The sequence below is a fragment of the Aythya ferina genome (assembly GCF_964211825.1).
Source record: "Aythya ferina genome assembly, chromosome: 13".
NCBI lineage: Eukaryota > Metazoa > Chordata > Aves > Anseriformes > Anatidae > Aythya > Aythya ferina.
The window spans coordinates 7,711,921-7,737,304 of NC_140311.1; the positions used below are offsets into that span (position 1 = coordinate 7,711,921).

Genomic DNA, 25,384 nt, shown 5'->3' on the forward strand with positions numbered 1-25,384 from the left:
TGTGCTGCTCTAGCCTTTGCTCTCGTCGTTGCATCACTAACGGAACAGGCTTGCACATGAGCTGTGATTTACACAGAGAAGAAAGAGTGATGCAAGGAGACTTCCCTTCCTTCCTTCTCCCTAGTTTTAAATGGACAAAAACATACGGGAAAAGTTACTTACATTCAAATCTCTGAAGTATTCATTGTAATCTAGGGCGTATCCCACAACAAATTTGTCTGGCACTTCAAATCCAACAACTGAAAAAGAACATAAGTCAGTGTGTTAGAAAAGAACATCCTAGAGTTCACTAGACCTTTTTACAGACAGAATCTAGAATTTTATAGACATATAAGCATAACATTTCATTTCTTCCATTCAAGTATCCCGAGATAAATATTCCATCTAGTTAATGTTCCAACTTTATTTGTTGATTTAATTCAACTAAAACAAAATGAAATAGATTTACTTACTGGTTCCCAAGCAGTAGCATTTTATTTTGTTTTAGTTGTCACCCTCACAGTATCATTCAAAAGGTGGCACCTGTGTGAGCGTGCCCTCGCCTTGGGCACAGCTATAAGGAAGGTCACCTCTGGGATAACGAGCAGGTAGGTTCACCTCTGAGCTCCCTCAAAACTACAGATGTGCAAGTCCAACAGGGCTCTTTGTGAAGAGCTGGGAGAGTAAGCATGGAACACGTCAACACCAGGAGGAACCAGAGTTACTGCAGGGGAACCAGTCCTTCGTCTTTGAGGCAGTGCCCAAACAAAACTCACTCCCCTCTGGCTGCTCGTGGACAACAACCTGGTGTACCAGGACATACTCTGACTGCGGGACAACTCTGCAGAGCAGCACGCTGTAAGTGCCAAGCCCTTGGTATAGAGAATAGTGAAGACCACAAGGTAAAAGGCACTCTCTTATTTATGGTGTCACTTGCACTTTTCAGAAACCGGCGGTTTTTTGTTGTTGTGTTTTGTTTCAGTTTTTTTCCCATAGAAGCTGCCTAAAAAAACACATCAGCTGTTCCATAGATTGTCCAAGTGGACATGGCTCTAGCAGGACAGTCCTTGGATAGTCAAGAAGTATCAGTCCAAGCCATCCACACACACTGTAAGACAACCTAGGGACGTTTCCAGAAGGCTTTCTCCCCTCATGCTAAAAATGAAAGACTCCCGAGCTGTGCTGTTTCTCTCTCCCTGGTTACAGCGAGGCTCAGTAACGAAAAAAACGGAGATAAATCACACAATTCCAGTGAAAGACTGTGTACGCTTCTGGAAAAAATAAGGCAATGTTTAGAGTCTACTTGGCCTCATGATACAAGGATAGAAGGCAGGCCCAAGCACTACTGCTGCGTTGTCTCTTGCCTTCAGAGCTCACAGGTTCTGCACTGAACAGGTCGTCTCTGGACAGATGGCAAAACAAGTCATCTGCTGCAAGATGCTCAGAAAGGCAGACTGTTAACCCAGCTAAACCCATAATAAGATCTCAGGAAAGAGAGGCATCCTGGAGTGAGGAAAACACCTGAATTAAGCTTTCAAGGCACTGAGGAATTTCAATCTAAGAATACTGTGCAAACTTGGAAAGGAGGGGGAAGAAGATGCAATTCTGTTAAACTCACTTCACTTCCATTGTGAAAGCACACAGTCCACATGAACAGGAAATCAACCTCTGGCACAGGGATAGCACACGTGGCCCTTTCCAAGCCAAGAGGGGCTATCACTGACACCCCCGTGTGCTTTGGATGCTATTCCTTCCTTTACGGTCTTGGGACAGACAAGAAGACATGACAGGAGTAATCCAGATGCTTAAACAAGATTGGGTTTGTGCTATTTTGAACATCTTACCACTGTAAACTTTGATCAGATCTGTTACCCTGTGTGGTCCCATTACATTTCTGGGGACATCCGAGTGGCACTGGCTGGCTATGTTTAGGGACCTGGAACACTCCCCAAAGTGTCAAAGATGAATCCAGCAGATTCTGCTGACCAAACCATTTGATTAACATGCAAGCTAGAATTTCCATATGAAGAGGGATAAACTTGGACCAAAATATCAAAGTTTCCTTTTTGTATAATAAAATGCCACAAAAAGTTAAGAAAAAAAGGACTAGACCAAATCTGTATTAACTCTGTCAAAATACATTCCAAATATTTAAACTTCCCAAATAAGAGCAAAATAAATCAAAAACCATTCATGAAAACTTACTTGGAACACCCTTGGACTTTGACCAAAGAGTACACAATACATCAACATATATACAACATATTTTTAAAAACTGATAATGGGTGTCAAAAAGTCACTTACAGTCTGGCCGATATCCCACGCTTCGAGGAGTTCTTTTTACCAACAAACTGTCAAATAAAAACAATGTAAAACTGAAACATGGAAAAACACCAGGTTCAATTATATGAAACAGTTACGAAGATTAGCTGAATTCCACTTCAGTGAGACTACATGTGCATAATTGACAGCATAACTATATACATTTTAAACATATTATTCATTTGCAGGTGCAGCTGATCATATAGACAAACTCAAAACTTCCTAGAATCATGAATGGTTTACAGCCTAAGGGATAAACAAAATGTTTGCAGGAAAGAGGCTGTGAGATACTTTACTGGAAGGATTTTCATTGCCAGAAGTGACTTAATTAGGTTTTATGTGTTTTTAGAAACCTCAGGTGCAATCGGTTTAGCTTGCAGGTAAAGAGGTGACAACTTGGGATCTAGCCAGACCAGCTGAGGTCTTTTCAAAAGTGTTAGTGTTATGAAGCAAAAGTTCAGCTGGTTAAATGTAACCTCAATTGCACTTGTGCAACATGTCCTCAGCTGTTTTTCCACTGGTAGTACTAATTACCCCCATACAGAAAATGTAATTGGTTTTGATGATCATAAGCTGATATAAACCAACTCCACTTTCACAGAATTAATAGTCAGAGGTGTAAAAAGCACAGACATACAGAGTTGGGGGTACTGTAGCAGAATGAAATACCTTGCTAGTTTAATTTGACTCACTCATTATTCAGTTGCACACTTTCAGAAGATGACCCCGTCATCCTGACATTTCTCTGTCTTTAGACATTCAGTTTCTGAAACTTCTAGTTGAGAGTCTTAATTTGAGTATTGGCATAAGACTTGATCAAACCAACCCAAAATCACATTAGCATTAATTCACATCTCCCTGCTACAACTGCTTAATTGTCAGAGAGAAAGAAAAAATTAAGAAAAGAAAGGCAAGTGAACTATCTAAGAGCATGACACTTAAAGCTATCCAGCATGATCACGTTTACTTGCTCAGGTCTTTGGCAGACCCAAAATGCAACAGGTTTAAATAATCCGAAGCTAGGCTTTGTTCATGCTGTATTCTACTTGTGATGTACACTGTAGTGTTAAGGTACTATTCAGTGACAAATATTTAAAATCTGGTACATTTAAGCAGGCCACAGAGAAAAAAAAACAAAAACCTCACCTTCAGCAGGTCATCCCCACATGATCATCAAGAAGAGCTGCTCTAGTACATCTAACAACTGCCTTGACATTGTTATGGCAACACAACTGATTAGATTTTACACGCAGCTCTGGTTTATCTCTAATCCCCAGCAATCATTATGCTTTTATTGTAAAATACACAATCACAGCATAGGAGCGTAAAAGATGCAATTTAAAAAGAAGTAGGAGGAATGTTGATATTGGTTAATATTACCCTCAACATTTCTTACTAATTGTAAGTTATTTAATTAGAAAATGTTTCATAACTAACTGATTAAAGATGCAACTAAGTAGAAAAGCCTAAAAGAGCATATGGCTGGGTGACTCACAGAATGACCTCTGAGGCTCAGCTACACTATATACTCTATATAAACAGTAATGTTTAGTACAAACTAATTTAATTCTACAATTAAAGCTGGCAGACCAAAGGTCTCCATTGCACAGATACACCACTGAAAAAAAATGAAGTTGCAAACAGAAACATGTTCAGATACTGTATGTCCATAGATGTCAACCACTGACTTTTTTTTTAATCCCAATCTCTAGTAAAAGTTTATATTTATGAACTAAATTTGTGTTGAAAATACCCCTGCCACCTTGAGAGGTTGTTGTTTTTTTTTTTATGCCCAAAATATTTAAATTCTTCCATATACTTTTAAACCTAAGTTAAAGATCAGTGGTAAAACCCCACAAATATTACTAGAATATAAGGCAACACATGTACTGAACAGGCACAAGCTATCCCTTTCTGATGCACTGATATTTTTCAAGCAATAGGACTGGAAAGAAGAGCATTTCTGTTAGCCTTAATGAACGTATGCTCCCACAACAAGCAGAAGTTGAGTTTAAACAAATACTGAACTCCATCATATATGACTCCTGTAGAAATGTTCCTTCCTGTTTCTCTTCTATGGGAATATGTTCTATATTATCTTTTTATTTCACTGTGTGTCATTCTGAAGTTGAAATACAGCACAAATAATCACACTTAGAAGTTTACCTGGCTACTTTCACCATCTTTGGATTGTACTGCTTGAGTAGAGACAGCAATGTTTTCATTGTTTTACCAGTATCAATTATATCCTGAAAATAAAAGTGTCATGTAAGTGAGAATATTCAAAATTTCAGAGTAGCATTTTCGAGTTTTTACTGCAGAAATTGCTCATCCGTTATAGCACAAAAATATGACAAAATAATGTTCATAATCAAATACAAGTGATACATAACGCTATATTGTGCTTAAGCAATTATGCTCAATAAAGTGATCACAACAGTCAAAACTGTGGATAACTACTACTTTGAAAGCAGTTACTGAACTATGACCTTCTAGGCTTCCTCTGAAGCGTTTATGGCTTGTGTTCCTTGTAGCTATTTGACAAACATTGTTTAATTCCAGTATTATAAATGTAACATTAGTCTTGCAGTTGAACTCAGAGAGAGATGTATACAACAGAAAGAAAATAAGAAGGGAAAATATTCAGAACAATCCATCAATGCAATTACAGGAAAAAGAAGTGCAACTTATATTACAGACCCAAAAAGATCCAAAGACAAAGAAGCTGCACTGGCAATATCTGGGTGCAGTTCTAAAGTTTCTATTTATATACACTAAAATGATGTTTGACACACCATTTTAATCCCATCCCCTGCACAGAAAGGGATGGGATTCTTTTCTTCTTTTTTGTTTGTTTGTTTTTATACATCGAAGGGATTCTGTATGGAAAACCTAAGTGCTTTGGTGCCTATAATAATGGTTTTTGGTTTTGTTTGTTTGTTTGTTTGTTTTCCCCCACTGTTTGACAGTTAAAATGGTGATTGGTCAAAGGGTTCATATTTGACAATGTATAATTATATATAAGGCACAGTATAAGGCACTGGAGAGATGATTCACTGAACAGATGAGAAACTAACCTACTTAGCTGCCTGGGACTTTGAAGACATACATTCATCTGAAATGAAGCAGATACATAATTAAATGCATCTGCCTATCTGAAGCAAATACACTTCAAAGGACGCCACCGGTCACACAGATGACTGCTGTATACATACTAGTTTGGTAGGAGTTTTAGAACTGAACTAAAACAGTTTAGTTCAAAAGTGTTTCCTGTGGAATAATATAACCTTCTCAAATTAAAAAAAGACGTACATAAAAAAACACATTTAATGACAGAAGGAAACATCCTTTCATTTGGTGGCTGAATCAGTTGCCATAGCTTATGGATAAAGCCATTTCCACTATTTGGAGTCTGAAGACATTATTACTTCTATACATTCATTTTTCCTGTTTAGTACTTCTGCTTTGCCATCCTCAAGTTAGCAATCTTATTCTAGATCATCCTTTGTAAAAGTCATACTTACTGAATGTAAGCAACATCATTAATCAAAGAGGTATAGAAGCAAGATTTAAGCAACAGTACCTACTAGGAAATCAGACTGAAGCGTATTGTACCTCGTATCAAAGAACCATGACAAGATAGAGAAATGGGAATTAAGCATTATCAAAATGCAAATTAGGAATCAACATTCTCCACGCCTCTAAAGAAACTGTACACAGAGATGTTTGCCTTAGCTCTGTTTTCCCATGTATTTTAGGATATTCCTACTAGGAACTTCTTTCTACCCCTCCAGTTTAATTTCCTAGTTTGCTGTTATAAATTCAGAACAATAACACACTTAGTACCACTTTGCTCAGGCTACTTCTTAATAAGATTATTTTTTTTTTAAAAAGACATTTAAGAATTGACAGAATCACAGAAAACTGAAATCAAATGCAAAGAGCAAGCAATTTTACACAGATATTTTCCTTGTTAAATTTGGTATAGTTGAATGCTATGTGAGAATTCAAAACACAGGTCATTTCAAATTCAGAGACCACTTGCATAATTCAGGCCTAGAGTCAGAAACTAAAAACCTTGAAACTAGGAACTGTAGGATTTCTGACTTAAAACCAACTTCTGTTTGAGGTCTTTTGCCAGTCACACGTTAGAACTTCAAAGTGAAACATAATACTTACTTCTACAATTAAAACATTCTGGTGGAAAGAAAAAAAAAAAGACAAGAAGAATCAATTAGCATTTAAAGAATACAGCATTTCTTATATATATTGTCTTCTATAACTTAATAATTTATTTTTCAATGCAGTTAAATATTTGTACCATGATTTATGTATGTTAGGACATGTAACAGTGAATACTATTTAGTTAACATTTCTGATGCTCTAATGACAATTAGTTGACAATGAGACTTTCCTCAACAACTAATGCTGAGTACAAAGTGGCCTTTAAATTCTTATAATGCAGAGAATGTCATGCTATAAAGTTATGTACTGTTTTGTCACACCTACATCACTTACACTGAAATGGGACAAAGACTGTTTATGTGTAATCAGAAGGGGAAAGCCGTGTGTTCTGACAGAACAGGAGGCATCCATGTTTCACCCACAGATATCTAGCTCAATGATCTCTACACAGCCACTGAAGAAAAGCAGATTCCCAATTTACATTCTCTGCATTTCCATCTCTTCATTGCCTGTAACAGGACCCTTATTCCCTAACCTGCAAGTTACATGTCTAGACAGTACCAACTCCGTTCACTATTGCAATGAAACACCAACACAGTAAATAAGTAACGCTACTCTCTTTTAAAGGTACTTTGTTAACAACAACCAAGACAAGACTATTCTTAGGCAATGCAGAAAAACAAATCTAACACTTCCTTATACTGAAGACAGTGAATATACACACATATGTTATGAAAATCATAATGCTTCATAAAAGATGCTTCATAATGCTTCATAAAGATGGCTCTGGTGGGGCTTATGCACCCCACCACTCTACAATGGTGAATATTTTAAATGAAACATTACAGTTTTCTTTTTTTTTTTTTTCCTTTCTAAAACTCTAATTATTTGGTTCTTTGGAGGGGTTTATTATTTTTGGTTTGTTGTTTGTTTTTTGTTTTGTTTTGTTTTGTTTTTAAGATTGTTTTTTTTGGGGGGAAGGGGTTGCTTTAAACATATAATGTGCCATACCTTTCCAGTCAAGGTTGAAAGGTCATCCCCACCAATGACTTTTATATCTCCAGTTGACTGATCATTCTAGTAAGAAAGAGCAGCAAGTAAGCATTAGTATCACCAGAATTAAAGTAATTTTTCTTCTAATAAATATCAAAACTGCAAAGTACATAACCCACAAATACCAAAGCTTTCAGAAACATTGCACCAGCAACATCTATTAACTAAGAAATTAAAAGTAATCAAACTGAAAGATGGTATTTCAGATAAAAGATTGTTTGAAAAAATATTTACATAAATACAGGCACCACTTCTCATCTGTGACCATTACATATACACACGTGTATATAAAAAAATATTATTTCCTACATATTCATTAAAGGTATGGAAAACAAGAAAAAAAAGTTTCCAAGCTGTATGCTGCTATATAGCTGGTAATTTACATTTTAAACTTTGATGCCTTAGAAAGCCTTACTCTGAATAAAAATAAGCAATCATAACAACAATGAAATAGCCAGCAAACAAGGCACAGATTAAGAACAAGAAATATAAGCTATAAGAATAGCCAGAAAAGCTTGGGTTTGCCTATTTTACAAATAGTGATAAATTACTCATTGTGGTAATTAAACAGCGACACAGCTACACAATCCTATCACTAAAGTACAGCATTTTGCTTTAGTAAAACTAGGCTTTGATGTAAGCATCAGTGAACTGTTTGTTATACAAGAAAGTTAAAAACAACTCCTGGGGTACCTCCAGATCTATGCAGTTTATTTAAAGTCATTCAGCTGACTTTAAACCTTGACATTGTCTCATAGTTCTTATTAATTGTGCTATACTCATTACTGTGCTACTTACAGATGATGTCATTATCCTACAAGTTAATCATTTATTTGAAGGGTCATACCACTTTTCAAACTTCATTCTCACAGCTCTTTACTTCATATCTTCCCTTTAGAAAACCTTTATTATTTTGCCGCTTCAGTCTGAAGCCCAACCTTACTGCATGACCATGCAGACAAGCAGCAAAAGAGCAGTTCCTTCCCCACGCCCCAAAATGGCAGATACAATAGAGAGGAGACCACAGGGGAACAGACAGCCACATACAGCTTCCTGTTTTCTCTGACACACATATTCATACTGTACAAGTTGTAGACAAAAAGTAGAAGTGTTATCACACACAAAAGAGGGGTAAATGGTTTAGAGAGAAACACACACTGAGCACACTGGGATTACAGTAAAGAGAAAATGTATTAAAATCCCTTGGACAGTGACGTCAATGCTCTAGGATAAAGAAGTGCTGACAGCTCTAGGTATGTAAAAGCAGATAACGAGACTAACAGATACTTTCTATTTTAGATTCCCATGACAAAACACTAAAAAAAAAAAAGGCAAGCACAAAGCGTTAGAAAAAGCGCCTTTACAGTTTTACCCCACGTTTTAAGGAAAACTATAGTGAACAGAACCAATACCACTGTGTTGAAAAAGTACAAAAATAGGATGTCCAAAATGTCTGCTGCTTGACCCAGTAAATAGCAGACTGCTACTGAATGCCAGAGATACTGGTTAGATTAATCACGAAAATGGGATTCAGTTAAGCACCATGTTTATAATGCTGAGGGGCATTTCCTGTGTTCATCATATCTTAAAATTATCTTAAATGACAGCTTTAAGCTTTTCCTTGTTCATGGTGCAGGATTCTCTCTTACCTCCTATTACTACACTAATAAGAATTTCATCCTTTTTCCATGGAAGGATGTAAAAAGCACCATTTCTTAAAGAAGATGGAGAAAGATGTTACAGATATTTGTTCCATTAAAACAACATGCACAGATGATAGACCAGTCCTCTCAGTACATGCATGCAGATCAGTTTCCTGGTGATCTCTCTGGCTACAAAGCAACACGCTATAATCAAACAATAACAACACAGAACTACAGATCACTACAGAACCTTGTGGGTTATGCATACTCAAGTATACTGATCAGCAGAGAAAAACAATCTAACCAACAAAATCTGCCCTTCTCCTTCCCACCAAGCACCCTACAAATTGCTACATTTTTTAACACAAAACATAAACCTTCACTGGCATATAAAGCTACATTCCTATGCAGGTACTGAGTTTCTGAGCAATTAAAGGATCAAAAATGGTTAACGAATTTCCAACACTGGTTTTAACCAGATTTCCATTGGAAAGAACTTTGTTTAATAATTAAGCAACACTTTAATTATCTTCAGGAGCATTATTTCTGATTTCAGTACTGGTAAGACTTTAATGCTTTGTGATTTAACACATTAGAGATTTACTGTTTAGATCTGTTTTCACTGCCTCATTGTCATTGCTGGAAAATAATAACGCGCTGCAAGATTGTAACCCCTGACAAGGCATTTTAAGTTCCTCATGGTATTTGCTATAAGGCTCAGTTAACATGAGATCTTTCAGAATACTGTCTCAACCAGCCTAACTAGATTTTGCCTTAAAGCTGCAGTACTCCTCCAAAAAGCCCTATTTTCCTGAGTGACAATGCAACACGTCCATTGTCTTTTGGCTGCCCTTTGTGACTACATAAGCAACTTTTGCTTAACTCTAACTTTACATGCAGGAAACTGGTGAAAAGCCATTCTTCTAGGACAAGAAAAACAAACTATTTGTCAAGAATACAGAGATCTGGTTCTGTTCACAAACACTATCTTTCAATTTCTTAACGGCTTGCCAGATCATTAAAACTCATTTGTAAGGACTCCGAAAGCAGGAATTATAAGCAACATTTAATCACAGCTTCATCATCTCAGTATTCTTAGAGAATTATTTTTGGGTGCAATCATAGTATGAACTTTGCATTATGAAACAAATAACCCATAAGCTTGAAAATATTAAATGATCAATTTCAAATAGGAATAGAACATCAATCGCATCAATTTTAGAACCATTATACGAGTTCAGCTGCTTTGTTTATGCAACGATGGTATTTTTAACATCTTTCACGCAGTCTGTAAAGGCAGGCAGCATGATCTAGTAATTGCATCCAAAAACAATCACAAGAGAGCTAGCTCTACTTTCAACTGTCCATTATGGTTTGTGATGGTTTTCCCATCACTAAGAATGCTGACTCCTCCATTTAGTAAAGCACGAATGAAAACTACAGAGCAGATTTAACATTCCAGCACCATTAATAATGGAAAACTAAGTGAATCAGTTACACGCATGTTTGTGTTAGGACAGTCTTACCCAGTCTATCAAGTTATGCAATCTAAAGAACGTAAGTCTGGATATTAATAACTACCTAAGAGAGTTGACAGAAATGAAATGCTCGTAATAATCTGCTAGCGGGGCCATCAAGTAACTGGAGCTCCTCGGTCATATAGAACAAGAAAACATTCCTTTACAGAATTGGCTGACAAAACCAAAACCCTGAAGCCAACACCTCATGGAACACATTCTGCTTACACTCCTTTCTGTGTAAATTTCTCTGCTTTTCTCTTTGTTTACTCCTTCTTACTACAAAAAGAGAATTAAAATTTCCATAATTATTTTGCTGTTCAGTTTCCTATTAATATAAAAGCACTATAGTTTGGGGGGGTGGTGTAAAAAATAAAAGCAGCAGAACCAATACATGCCTAATGCATAAAGATGAACAACGAAAACATGCTGTACAATAAGCCTTGCTTTGCAATGTAGTATTTTTTCCAGGTGTTTCACAACACTTAACCCATAGTTTGTTCCAAGTTACTTGGAAGGTGGAGAGAGCAAAAGGGTGTAGTCCTTTATATTTTAAATAAATCAACAAAGTTATTGGATGTGTTCCTTGAAGAAAGCAGAAAATACAAATTTCCTCGCCAAAAAAGGTGGGAGTTATTTCCTATTCTTTCAAATACTATCCTCTAATAGAGGCATTCACCTTTCTGTTGTGGCTTTTACAGACAGCGTATGTGGGCACGTAGTGGCTTTGTGGTTGAATGGACTGGTAGAGGGAGCCTGACTCTTTTGTGGGGAGCAGAAAGAAAGTGTGTCAAGCAGCTCTCCCCTTGCAAGATGTAACGAAAGGCTGGCATGTCCCTTTCTGCCTGGCCTTGCCTTCTCTTAAAAGAGTGCAGCTGAGTCACTGCAGCACGCTCTGCAGACATGACGGTGGTTTCCAGGTAGCCCCAGGACATCACTGCACACACACCTCGGGAGCTGGCACAGCTCTGGTGCAAACAGGCCTGGCCAAACTCTGACTGGTCTGAGCTTTACCACTCAATGAGGTGAAGTTTTTACAGATCACTCAGCAGCAGCAGCACATTTTTGAAGCTCTTCTACAATCCAACCTAAATCTGCAAATAACCCTATCTCTGGTTTAATTAAATGAACAGTGCAGTTGAGTTTCCAACTTAGTAATCTATTTTTTTCTACTGCAGCAGGCACTCCTCCACAACCACGACAAGTAGCTTATACTACTGACTGGAAAACATGGTCATTGAGACACAGAACTAACAGCATGACCTTAAGAAGCAATTTATTTTGACACCATAAATTGAAATCAAAAAACTTAATTATTTCCACACTACAGGTGATCTTATGGAAGAAATCTAAATTACCCACGAATACTGTCTTGAAAACACGAGACTAGGCTGTTGCTGAGTCGGGAAGCATACAGTACTAACATACATCTGCTTCCTCCTTTGACCTGCACAATGTAAATCTAATGCTTCCCTTATAAAAATCTTACAGAGAACCTCATGCTCCATTTCCCTGTAAAGTTAAATACTTGTGTTCAAAATGAAAATAAATTCTTTTCCAAAAGCATAAAGCCAAGGCAACCTAGACCTAGGCTTTAAAAGGTAGCACCATATTCGATGGCCACTAACCATAAATCTGTTTTTATGAATCTAGTATTTCCTCAAGGCCAAATGCAATTCATTTCATTCATTGTTTAGTTGAGCCAAACAAAAGATGAGGTAGGGAACCCAAGTGTAACCATGTTCGCAGTTTTCAAGTCTTCCTATCCAGTGAATGATGTCTAAGCCACATGAAAATTCCTAGAATTAAGTTTTTGTAATAAGATTTGTAGGACTATCCTCTGTATTATTCTAGAACCACGGTTTTAGAGGAGGGACAGGGGGCAGAGAGGAAATTGTTTAAGAAGTAAAGGACATGGAAAGGGTCTCTTTGCTCTGGAGTTTACTGGGCTGAGGAGATAAAGTCTGAAAGAAACCAGATCATATGAAGACAGACAAAGAACAAGTTAGCTTGTGACTGCTTTTTTCCTCTTAATTGTCTTAACTATTTGTATAAAATTAGCACAATTTGGGCAGTAATTAGGCAAGGCTTTTGCAATATTTAGTGACAATACTCAATCATCCCTGTTTTTAATTTGAAGTTAGTCAAATTTACAGAAAAATTGCACGGTATTGCAGAGATACTTACACAGTAACTCTTCAACCTAATGAAGTCTACAGTCATGGGGATTGATTTGTCACTGTTTCTGTTCAGTGCTTTGATGTAGTCTAATAAATCAGCAAAAAATTTATAGCCACCCTTGAGTACACAGAGAGCTACAATGTGATGTCCTCCCATGCCCTTCATAATTTCTCGTGCCAGTCTCTCTGTCCTATACAAAATAAAAAAAAAAAAAAAAAAAGAGAGAGAGTTAGCTGTTGTAACACATTTAGTTTGCTTACTATGGCAGCAGTATTTTGTATTGCAAACAACAACAGCAAACACATGCGAACTCAGAAGCATATTTTGCTCGGAAATATTTGCCTACCACTTCAGTCACTTTAACCCACTATTGGTCAACGAAGTTTTGCTTTCCAAGGTTAATCTAACAGTAACACTGCCAAACTTCTTTGTTTTCATACATCATACTCAGCCAAAGCAAATCTGAACACCCTGAATTGTTTTACCGTCAGATAAGAGACATAAGGGTGTTTTCTTCTTCTAAAGATAGGTTCAGCTTCCATGCAAAGAGCAAAATAAATCAGCACAACCAAAAAGACAGCAAGAAAACTCTCAAATTATCAACTATAGCTTTATGTTTTGCTGAATAAATTTGTCCTGACTGCAAAATATAATGCCAATAAAGCAGAGCAAGAGAACACTGAACAGTTTTTCAGTGATCATTGTTTCTAAATTTATCTTGCAATTTATTTCAGAAAGCATGGTATGTATTTACAGTGTAGCAGCTGACAGCAGGTTTCTCAGAGAACGCCTGCCATCTTAAACTTTACATCAGCTACTTAATGACCTGTACTTTGTCCAATTTTTTCCTATATAGGGTCTTTCAGTGTAAAGTTAAAAAACATTTTATTATAAATACTGTAATAATCTGATCAAACAGCACCATGCAAAATCTAGAAGCATTCCTATTCACAAAATCTACTCAGAACCGCTTTTCAGTGGTTCTGTGTCTCCAGCAACTCCTCCACTGAATTTGCTCATTCTGTTAAAAGGAATTAGGCAAGTATCAAACACAAAGTAAAACAAAAACACCTTATAAGTTCATGTACCCATTTCTCATCACGAGATAAAAATTCCAGAGAAAATCACACATTTCAGCAACCACAAGTGACAGATTGGTATTGGCAAAGGCTAATGTCTTTCGCAGACAGTAGGGGAAAATCGGGTGTTAGTTATCTACCACATGAACATGAAAAAGTCTTATCATAATGTGATTAATAATCTACTTTTATTAACATCCTAAAGATATTTGAGAGACTATAACTGTTTTTAGATTGAACTAGCACAAATAGTGTGTTCTAATTACTTTTAGTAAAACATCAAAGAAACACTGTAAAGAAAGTCACAGACTGCTACGTACCACAAATTTCTTTGAGAATTGACAAATTTCCAAAAAATAGCGTAACTGCAAATGTACAAACTCTTTGAAGCCAAACAAGAAACAGTTAATTAACATGTGTATTTCTTAGTCTCTAATTAAATGTAATCTGTTTAGACAGTCACCAGGCAGCAAAACTATCACTGGAAGATTGTTTTTTCCAGTGTCATGGAATCAGCTGGAGCAGTGTGCTGTCTGAAGTCAAACAAACCTGTCCATGATGAGCCCATGAGGAATATAGACTTTTTCCAAATCATCTGCATAATGTTTAGGTATGCAGAACAAGTCCAGGTCGTAACCTTGTTCATCATCGCCAATCTGAAAAGGAAATAAGGTGAGATTTCTACAAAGTCTTATAGAAAGCCTGTAGTGAGAAACTGCCAATCCTTTGCTTTACTCAATAAATTACCAAATCCATTACACTCGTTGGGATCACCTTATTTTCCTTCTGAACAGAGCACAAAGTGGAAGCTTGCAGAACCCACAGTTCACAAGAGTTGTCTAAAATGCTACATGAGCTGTCGCTCAGCACGATGTGGAGGGGAAATGATTTCAAGCCCTAACAACATTTCCCCCCATTGGAGAGCGGGGAAAATGAAATTACTACACCTCAAATAATCTTATTTCATTTAAAAATAAATAAATAAACAAGAATTAAGCAGCTTTCAGCTTTTCAGCATCTCTGATTTCAGCAGTGTAATGCAAAACCTGCCTTTGCAACTAAGCAAGCAGACCTTGTAACAGGGACATCTTCCAAATCTCCACAACACCGAATCACAACAAAACACATGAGCCAGCTGTCAATTCAAGACAAGACAGCTACGTTAATGGGACAAGTTATGTGCCTATGAAACAAGCCTTCTCTGACCATGATCTGGAAACAGTGGAGGTTCAAGATCTTCAGAATCAGAAATTAAAGCCCTGCTTCAGCAACCTGTTCCGCACGGGCAGATTCTCCACATGAAACAGCTTGCAACATTAGCAGGAGTGTATTAATTAGGACAAGGGGTTTGCCTATGTACGTAATTATACAACCACTGCTGCGGTTCGGGGCATATTGTCACAAAAGCACCAAGAAAAACTCCCTGAAATTTAGCCCCACTGCCACTTGAAAATGACAATACGTTTTGAATCGCTTCACTTGTTGGTTACGCAGCTGAAGGCTGCTCAGTGTAAAAAGAAGTTTGTAGGGAACACCGAAGCCCGCTGCTGGCAGCGCAGCGGGGCAGGCATGGTAAGCATCCACCTCAGCTCCGCTGCCCGTGCAGGTCACTCTTCCATTTCAGTGCCCAAGGAAGCACTTACCTTGCCTGTGCTCAGCCAGCTGTTTACATGTTTTTTGGTTGCGCAAGCAGTAATGAGGATTTCGGCCGGGAGCCAGGCCTGCCCTCCCAGCCACAGCAGCCCCTGCACAGCCCGTGCTCGCAGCAGGCCAGGCACCGAGCCCGTGATCTGCTGTGTGTCAGGAGCTGGGTCCCTCTCAGCAGCTACGGAAATTTCCTACGGTTCAGCCCCATAATTACATCTAGCACATCCACTAAGCCTTGCAGGCTACGTTTGGTACGGAGCGGGCTGTTCGGTGGGTTTTACAGATGGATTTTTAGCGAGAAAGTAAAGGCACAGCCTGACGGCAGGCATGGCCGTGGGCCGCGAGGCGCCACATGCGTGTCACGCTACCGCTGTCGCTCACGGCACCCGGGGCTGGGTTTAAAAAAAAATAATAAAAAAAAAGGATTCTTAGCAAAGCACAGTGATGATGAAAAATACACCCTCAGCGGGTTCTTCCTCCAAAAGGCATCCCAGTTCGGGTTTTAGTACACGGAGCACGACCTCCTGAGCGCGCTCTGAGGAGCAACAGGAATAGGAAGTTGTGCCACGCCGGGTCGGTGCCTGGTGGAAGTTATTTCTGGTGGAAGTTATTTCTGGGCGCTTTCTGAGGCGGCACCCCCGGCTCTCCCAACTGCGAGCCGCCCAAGCAGCGCCCCGGCATTGCCAACACCTCGCCCTGTGGCAGGACACCGGGCAGGAGGCGAGACCGAGCCGGCAGCCGAGCAGGGGCGCTGGGGGCCGGGCAGGGCCGTGCAGGGCAGCGGGAGCCCGAGCTCCTCAAGGTGACTCCACGCGGGGCGCCCCACGGGGACGGGCGGCCCCCGCCGGCTCCCCGCAGCCGCCTCCCCCCTCCCCGTTCCCGCACGCCGGGGCCCAGCGGGAGGCCGAGGAGGCAGCGCCGGGCCCGCACTCACCACGATGCAGGGGCTGGGGGTCGCCATGGCGCGGCCCGCCGGGGCCGGGGCCGGGGCCGGAGCCGGGGCCGGAGCCGGGGCCGGGGCCGGGGCCGGTGCGGCTGCGGGCGGCGAGGAGCGGCGGGGAGCGGGGAGGCGCCGCGCCCCGCAGCGGCCCCGGCGCCGCCTTCCGCGCTCCCCGCCCTCAACATGGCCGCGGCGCCGCCGCCCGCTCCGCCCCGGGGCCCGGTCCCTGTGAGGAGCCCCCCGGCCGGCGGGCACGGGCCCCTCCTGCTGCCGGCCTACGGGAGCTGGGAACCCACAGACCCTGGGTTTAGGGTTTGGGCGGTGGTGGCGGCGTTTGCACTGAGAAAAGGGACGGGGACACGTGTGGGAAGGGGTCCCCTGCAGCCCGTCGCCTCGGGGTGGGTAGGGGAGGTTTCTCACTGAACGCAGCTCCGTGGGATGGAGGGGGAGGCTGAGCGAGGTCTCCAGGTGCTGCTGCCTTTAACTGCCTGGAGAAAATTTGATCTTGAAGTAAAATTGTAAGAATGGAAATGCCTGGATAGCTCCACTGATCTCATATGGGAAGGAAAAAAATAGTAACAAAAGTGTCACTTTTTTCTGTAGGTCTGGAATGAAGGGCAATGCAGCAGTGCACACAGAAATTCATGGTTTCTACTATTCTAGCTTAAGCAACATATCAGCTGAAGGCTTTCTGTAAGGGTGGAGACCAAGTTTTTTTTTCTGCTGCATAAAGACTTGGTATCAAGGAAGATAATGATTCTTAAAAATAACTTTATTCATACAGTGCCATGGCAATGTTTCTTCATGTCAAACAACTCCTGATGTACACCTAGCATTGCTACTTTGGGCTCAGAAATCAGTTTGAGTGTTCCTTTGTATGAAACAATTTAAGCAGATCTTAATGAAGCCAACAGGCAGGAACCCTAGCGAGTGCAGTTTCGTTGCAGCGAGGTGCTCGGCTCCAGTTTGGGTGGGTTAGCTCTGGAGCAGGAGGAAGGAGCCTTTATCAAACTGCCTAGGGCAGCAGAATGAAATACACCCAGCTAATATCAGAAACATGTCACAGCTGGCCTATTTCCAGAAGGCTGGGAAAAACAGCAGCTGCCCTGTCAAGTTCAAAGAGCGCCTGACATTACTGGACAGCGGGCAGTATCTGTCAAGAGACTGTTCAACCACAGGAGTGTTTCAGTATCTGCTTTTATTCTAGTTACTGAAGACGTTTCTAATTAATGACTGATATTAACGTCTGCTATTAAAAGTAACATCCAGTGGCATCTTTCTGATTGCGTGCAAAAGTTGTTGGCATAAGTTCTGTGCAACTTCTCCCAAGCGGACGAAAGCATTAGTCCTTTTTTGCCCTTCTGGGTGAGCAATTTCTTTGTTCTTCCTGCCAACCAGTGCATTTCTGGATCCTAAGCATTCCTGCTGGCACCCCATTATGGAAGGAAGAACAGATTTACAAAAGCAGAAATATTTGCTGATATTACAGGAAGTTTGTTAGCTGAGATCAGCAATGGATTTAGTAGATGACCAGTTTTGTTCTTACTGGTATGGGAGCCACTGATGTTTCCAGGGCAGGGTCAAGGGAGGTGATCTGGCAGTATCTAGAAGCTGCACATTTTCTAGCTAGATGATGCAAAAAGGTTGGAGAGCCAATGTTGTGATTTCTCTGGAACGCACAGCTTTTAGAAGGCAAAATAATTTAATAAATAATGGTTTGTCTCTGAGTGGTTTCCTGATTTCTAAATTATTTTATCCTCTCAAACCGTCCAGGAATACCTCAGAGCTCAGGCCTGGCAAATCGTGGCCTGCATGAATGTCAGCTGTATGTAACTTTTCTAAAAGACTTACTAAAACCTTGCTTGGTAACCATGATACCCCAACAGTGGGGTACCTGGAGACAACAACTCAGCATTTAGCATATGGAGACACTTGCACTTGAAGTAGCGTCCTTTGAGTTAGATCTTCAGGTCACTCACTGTCCATTCATCAATCCCTCTGTGACCCCATTTTTTCTCCTAGCTTTGCCATTGCTGCTGGGTGACTCAGAAGGAATCAGCAGAATTTATCTGCGCATTTTTTTTTTCACAAGACAAGCCTCCTAAAAAAGCAAAGAGCACAATGATTTTTCAGCAAATTAACAACTGAGATTTGTTTGTGCAGACAAAATGAGCAAAAATGGAGAACTCAAGGAATATCAAACTGTGATCCTGAGATAAGCACCGACATTTTTAATCAAGTGAAAAATCAGAAAGGAATATTCTACTAGATGTTACATAGTGTTTATCAAAATATGAATTTAGTGTGCAAGTGTTCTGTCTTCATCACGGCCACAGAGAAATCTCTCCACTTTTCCTTGTAATTGAAACTGTGCAACGTTATTTTTCTGGCCTTATGGTTCAAATGGGAGAGGAAGCCAGGTGTACCAAAATGACATTTGCCTCACAAAAGTAAAGCAGGACAAAGGGCAGGGACAAGATCTGTTAGGAAACCCAGATTGTTTCCTTCGCTATGCAGTGAGCATTCCTGAGAGGTGCTTTTTCTCTGTACCAGTAACAAGGCAAATTCCTGTTCCCTTCATTCATTAGCCCTTGTATCAATAGAGTCTTTTCCAGAAACCTGTGGAACCCAACAGCTTCTATGTGACACTCTGTCAAATTAATATGACTGATGGCAGCCACATTACTGTGCCAGTTTAACTGGAATTAGATGTTACAGGAATCTCGGGGAGCATGGGGTGGACAAACGTCCACATTACAACGTGCTTGTGCAGCAAACTCTGAGGATCACACAGGTGTAAATGGCCTTCTGGGAGAAGGGCTATACATGGGAACCACGCTTGCTGAAGTCAAGCAGCTTCTTTTAGCCAACAGTTTGTACTGTACCTTCAACTTCAGTCAGAACGGAAGGCTGGCTGACTCCAAACACAGGTGGTTGGTGCTGGCAGGAGGTCTTGCCGTCAGGAACACAGAAGTGGGGCAGAGACATGGGATTCCCCACTTTGCTTAGTTGCTTTTGAAGGAATGAACAGGTTAATCTGCTTTCATTAGGCACCTGAGTGCAAGATGTACCTGCATCCCTCCAGAAACATTTCTAAATGGCTGCAGAGGACTCAGCTGTGTCACTAGAGGCTCCCTAGCTGTGAGCCAGACAGGATCATTTTTTAAAAAATCTGTAACCTGTTGATATCAGCATGGGTAATTGGGCTTACCTGGCTGTAACGTGAGGACAAACTCAAAAGATGATGAGAGGAGGTGGTACGGCTATCTGAGCAACAGGGGAGAAGAACTGAGGAAGACCAGCAAAAGGCTCCAAGGCAGCAATCTGATCAGAGAACTCGCTGACGGAGGCTGTATTTGCTGAGGCTTGCAGATCCAGCTGGCACCGTCTCAGCACAGACCGGGCATCAGGTGGCAGAGCTCACATGCCAAGGCTGCTGCCTCCCATGCAGATTGTGGCAGCTGTTCAAGTATCTCAGAAATCTTTTCTGGGCAGATTATAAGGGAAGCAGAGACACAAAGCGCACGCCAGGCTGGGAGAGAACTGCCCATCAGGACTCCCCTCCCCTTTGCAGGTCCTCTCGAGTTGTATGGCACAAGCTGGCAAAATAGTCATTCAGATCCTCAAACAGTAAGAGCTGTTCTAGGAATAACACCAGACCCTGGATCTGAATTTGGGTTAAATGTGCAAGACTGAGATGGGCAGTAAGGGCAAAGTCAGATACTTCAGTGGAAAAGGTGCCTTAAGAACTCAGTTTACACTTAAAAAGGGAAATAAGTCCATTTTTATGATCTCAAGATAAACAGCCTGGTAGTAGGGAGCCAGAATTCCCATGTATTATCTATCATCCATTCAGGATCCTGCTTTACCCGGTGGAAAATCCTTTCAGAAATCTGTCCTTAAAAATCCCTACGAGACAAGGATGGGAACTGCTCTGAAAAGGACTGCCAAGCCCCATTCTAAGGGGAGAAATAGCCTTTCTTCTGGGACAGAGAAAATAGGACCTCCTCTGAACCTTCCTCTAAAGAGAGGGCTAAAAACTTGATGGTCCTGGTAAAAAGAAATAATCTTGAAGCTTTTTCAAGCTACCTGGCTCCAGGCACTAATCATATTTAGCAAACAGTACGTTTTAATTAACAGCACAGGTTAATTGCAAACAGAGCACCTGTACCTCTAACTGCAGAAATCTAAGATGCCATGAAGTACTGAGCAGAGATAGCAGTTTTGCCAAAACTCTGCTCTTAATTTTATCTATTAACTGAAAGCCTTTCCTCAAAACATACGTCTGTAATATCTGATGGGCTAACACAAGTCTTAGACAGTGATACCATCAAGTTTTTAATCCACCAAGGTTTATCTAAATCTCAGGTTGTTTGGTTTACTTGGAGTCTGGAAAAGTTTACCAGAATTCAGTTCCCTTTTGATGTAAATATTGCTTGACAGTATCAGAAAGGCTTTCCAAAGGGAAGTGAGACACACTACAGCTCCTGTCTCTTTGAACCCCTTCCAGGCACATCTTAAATTACAAACTTACAGACCAACTAGTGTGGTCATACTACTGATGAGTTCAAAAAGAATGTGAAGTACAATGATGCTGATCTTCTGTTTAATTGCCACACAAATCAGATAATTGGATACAGAAGACTCAAATATAAGCTGAGTATTAGACAATAAAAAAAGGGAGAAAAAACACCTGTGCGAAATTACCGTGTTTTCAGTGATTTATGTGACATAGCTGAAAATCAGAGGGATTTAACTACTATTTTGGAAAATATTCTTGATGCAAATGAGAAATCATGATCATTTAGATAAAAGCTTCACGTTTTCCTTTATCAACAGCCTTTGAAAGAAGTAACAACGAAGTTTGGTATTCAAACTGAAACCTCCATTTTCATAGTCAAAACATATGGCAGGACATGATGTGATTTATTTTAGGGCAAAATGATGTCACAAATCACTGGAAAATATGGCAAAACCCAAGAAACTTGTAGGCATCAAGACCTGAATGAATCACTTCTATTATTCAGCCCAACTGTCCACGGAGTCTTGTGTAAAAAGTTTATTCTTTTCAAGCTAGTCTAAATTAAGGAACTGACTTTCTCATTTCATACTCTCATGTCAGGATTTAAGGATGTTTAGTTAGCAGCAATTTGGAGAGTTTAAAAACTTTATGCAACCTAGCTACTGCAGTTCCTACTCCACAGGAAAGCCACAGGAAAACTTTTTGGACATATCACCCGACTATTTCAACTTTAGATTAAAGGCCTCCTCCCTGCTTTGAACTTGGCAGACTTCAGGGATGGCCAATGGTGTAACTCAGACATTTGAAGTTAAATTGAGTAAGCTACCTGCACTCTGGAAGAAACTAAAATTGATACACTGTAGGGATTATCAAGACTATGAGCACTGCTGGCTGCATTTAACTTCAGCGACTTTTTGTTTTGTTTTGGAGGTATCTAGGCTCAAAACTATAAGGCAGCTGCATGGCTGCATGCCAGAAGGAAGCTCTCACAGCGAAGCTGTTTGCAATGCATTGACCTATTTTTAGTATATGCTTCGGGAGTGAGTTTCCTCCCTCTGCCCCAAGACTCTGTAACACCCTCCACTGGCAGGCAGGAACTTGGCTGCAATCTGCGTAGGAGCATGTATTTTCTTTGGGTACCGGGGTGAAAAAAGGGTATTGCATGTGTGCCAAGTGATGTGCCAAGTAAAGTATCCAGGAAATAAAAGGCAGGGCAGCGCCAGCCCTGGTTGGTTTCTTCTCGTCGAGACTGTCATTTTAGAACAAATGCAAGCAAGCAGAGAACTCTGTCTAAACAAAACAGAAGATCATCTCTAGCAAGAGTTCAGATGAAGGTTTAAGATTGCTGCCCTAATTCTGTAAAGACTGGGTAACAGTTCAGTCACCCCAAACTCTGTATCATCACAGAGCACATGTGCACACAGTGAAGAAAAATCAGTAAGTTGTGTGCAATAATCCCACACATTTGTATGAAGTACACTTCATGCACTAAAAACATGTGTTGGAAGTTTTTGGTCATATTCAATCAGGAATTTGGGAGTAATGAAGTAGTCCCGAAAATCTGAAACAGAAGAGTGGATAATGCCATTTGCTGGGTGGTGACGGGAAGTTCATAACCACGCAGACCTGTGCCACTCCACAAGAGCATGTTATTACTACCACAAGTGCTATTTTAAGTGAAAAGATGAAAAAGGAAATGCATAGCTCTGAGCCTTAAGGTCAAGCACAGGACCTCTGCCAGTACAGAGTTTTACTTCCAAAAAGTGGTTCTGACTCCTTGCAGAAGGCTTTAGAGTGGAGGAGAGGAAAAAAAAAAAAGCTGGTAGGGATTTCCATTAGCCTTATCCCCAGCACCTCCAACCTACAACTGCACCAGCCCCAAAAGATGCCTACAAATATTCCCTTTAAAATCTAATTCCAGAGACTCCAGGATCTCTCCAGGAAGTGCATGCTACAGCTTAATTCTTCCTACTGCCAAGGACAATTACCCACTCTGATGTCTAAGCTAAAGGCTTCCTGCAGCAACTTAAACCTATTTTTCTTGTCCTACCTGCAATGGTGAGAACTGTTTCTTTCTTTCCTCTCTGTGGCTCTCTTACAGATTTGAAAGACACTTTTCCCTCATCACCTTAAAACAAGGCTCATTTTTTATCCTGTCATCCCTCTCAGTGGTCTTCTCTGGATTATTTCCACTTTCTTCACATTTTCCATGGAGTGCAGTGCCTACAACAGCTGGATACCGTTTTCCCAGAAAGGTGTTCTACTATTACCTAAGGAAGAAGGATCAAGACATGCATCTTACAGACTACATTCCTGTTCATACATTCCACAACGTTTGTGTTTTTTTTTTTTTTTTTCCAGCATATCGTTGAATCATATTCAGCTGATGAGTGGCTACAACCCTAAGAGTACTCTTCTGTACCACTGCTACTCTAGTAGCCTGTCCTGTCCCATTCTCTTTGTTCAGCTGATTATTGCTTTGGAAGTGCAAAAATTTACATACGTAAAATCAATTTTTGGATTTACTGAATCCGACGTTAACTCTTTTGAACTTATCAAGTTCATTTTGAATTGTAATTGTATTTTACAATCCAGTAGTTAGCTCACGTTATAGATCTTCCCTACATTTTAACCAGCATATCCCATTCAAGTCACTAATGGAAATAGCAAATAATACCTAGTCAGAGCAGAAGCATAGAGAATGCCATTCAGTATAACCTCGCAGTCTGTCTGTGAATGATTCACAGCTCTGAATAGGGTTTTCCAAGCACGTTTTGTTTTCCAAACAAGTTTTCAAAACCTCTATTTTTAAATTGGTCTCGGACCACATTCTCATGTTTTCTTATGAAAAGTCATGAAAGTAAAGCTCTGTTCACTGCTTCTCCTCTGCTCAAAAAGTTTATCTGGGTGTAGAAGGAGCAACATTAGTCTGACACAATTTGATCTTCCTTTTATAGGCTCACAAACAGTTTCTCTGTTCCATTAGTTTTCCAGTTTAAATTACTGGCCCAGAACAGAAAGGTGGAAACAGAGACACAAGCTGAGACTTGAGACTTTACAGCATCCTTCTTTTGTCTAAAGCTTGAAAGTCATTTACCATATGTGGTACATGATCTAGGCACAAAGGTAACTTCTCTTGTTTTGCCTGTGCTGCAAGTCTCTTACATATGGTAGATTAAATAGAGTTCATTAAAGCGAGGACACAGGAGCCACTGAAGTACTCACTACTCTGCCCTAACATCACGCTATATGAGGACAATGAAAGGTGTTTGGTCCTGTGTCTATGGATTCCTCTGCCATTATTCCAAGATTTCAGTGACCAGTGAATGAAGACGTCCACAAAACAGAGAAGGTTCCTCAACAATATCCTGAACCTCTTTCAATGATTCCAGCTGACTGAATGACAAACAAAAACATACAGCACATAAAATAAACATCTATCTGGTAACTATTTACATGGCATCAAACACCATGTAGTGAACTACTCCAAACATCAAATTTGACAATAGAAAACTTAAAACTCACCTTTTCAGGAAACCCTTGCAAAGATGGATATGTAATCACAGTATTAATAATTATACTCCATCAACAAGATCTGATTATTTGTTAACTCTTATTTGAAGGTGATCTATGACAATTTTTTTCCCGACAATTAAGTCTGTGTTGACTGGGGATACTGTTTCCCAGGGCACAGTAAATACCTACCGCAGTAATTAAATCAACATGTCAACATAAAAGCACGCAGCTCCTTTTAAAACAAACAAAAAACATTTATTTTAAAGTTTTCCCCATTACATTTCTCGACACTTGAAAAATACTGAATATTACTCTCACTCACTCTCTCGCTCTCAGCAGCTTTTTATTTGGAACAAAACCAAGCATCTTCCAAGCAATTCTTCATTTTGCTGATCTTTTACACCACATTTACATGGTTCTAACATGCATCCTGCGTCTATCTGCTCTTCTGCAACATAACTATATTACACTCTGCGCTCTCGGTATCTATCTTACTCTAAATTATTATGACACAGCCTTCAAGAAGTCCTTAAAAGGTGAGAACGGCAACCTTTAGTGAGCCAGCCACTTCTCATTATTAGCAAGTGGTAAATACAAAGCAACTTACCCATTACACAAAGTTAGGAACAATGCACAAGTACGCAGTTACCACCAAGTAAGTAGCACACTGTAAGTATGCACTCACCTGTCTTCTGGTAAAACTTTCGTGGTACTTTAACATCAATAGGGAACACTGCTTTTATGCATTCAAGTGTCAGTTTTAAAGTTCTACTTTCAGAAAAAGGACAGATATGCAAATA

General features: G+C 40.2%; 1 protein-coding gene across 3 annotated transcripts in view; it reads right to left on the minus strand.

Moving 5' to 3' along the window:
• Positions 1-16,746, minus strand: part of HPRT1 (hypoxanthine phosphoribosyltransferase 1) — a 20,515-nt gene extending 3,769 nt beyond the window's left edge. The window contains exons 1-8 of one of the 3 annotated variants that reach the window (XM_084534344.1): positions 16,541-16,700; positions 14,509-14,615; positions 12,887-13,070; positions 7,498-7,563; positions 6,481-6,498; positions 4,468-4,550; positions 2,284-2,330; positions 163-239 (exon numbers count right to left, since the gene is read on the minus strand). In XM_084534344.1, coding sequence (XP_084390470.1) covers positions 163-239; positions 2,284-2,330; positions 4,468-4,550; positions 6,481-6,498; positions 7,498-7,563; positions 12,887-13,070; positions 14,509-14,615; positions 16,541-16,567 — 609 coding nt within the window. In that variant the 5' untranslated portion in view covers positions 16,568-16,700. Of the gene's footprint in view, positions 1-162; positions 240-2,283; positions 2,331-4,467; positions 4,551-6,480; positions 6,499-7,497; positions 7,564-12,886; positions 13,071-14,508; positions 14,616-15,602; positions 16,203-16,540 lie in introns of those variants that run through there. The other 2 variants (XM_084534345.1, XM_084534343.1) reach the window with 2 other exon arrangements.
• Between the last annotated feature and the right edge of the window lie 8,638 nt (positions 16,747-25,384).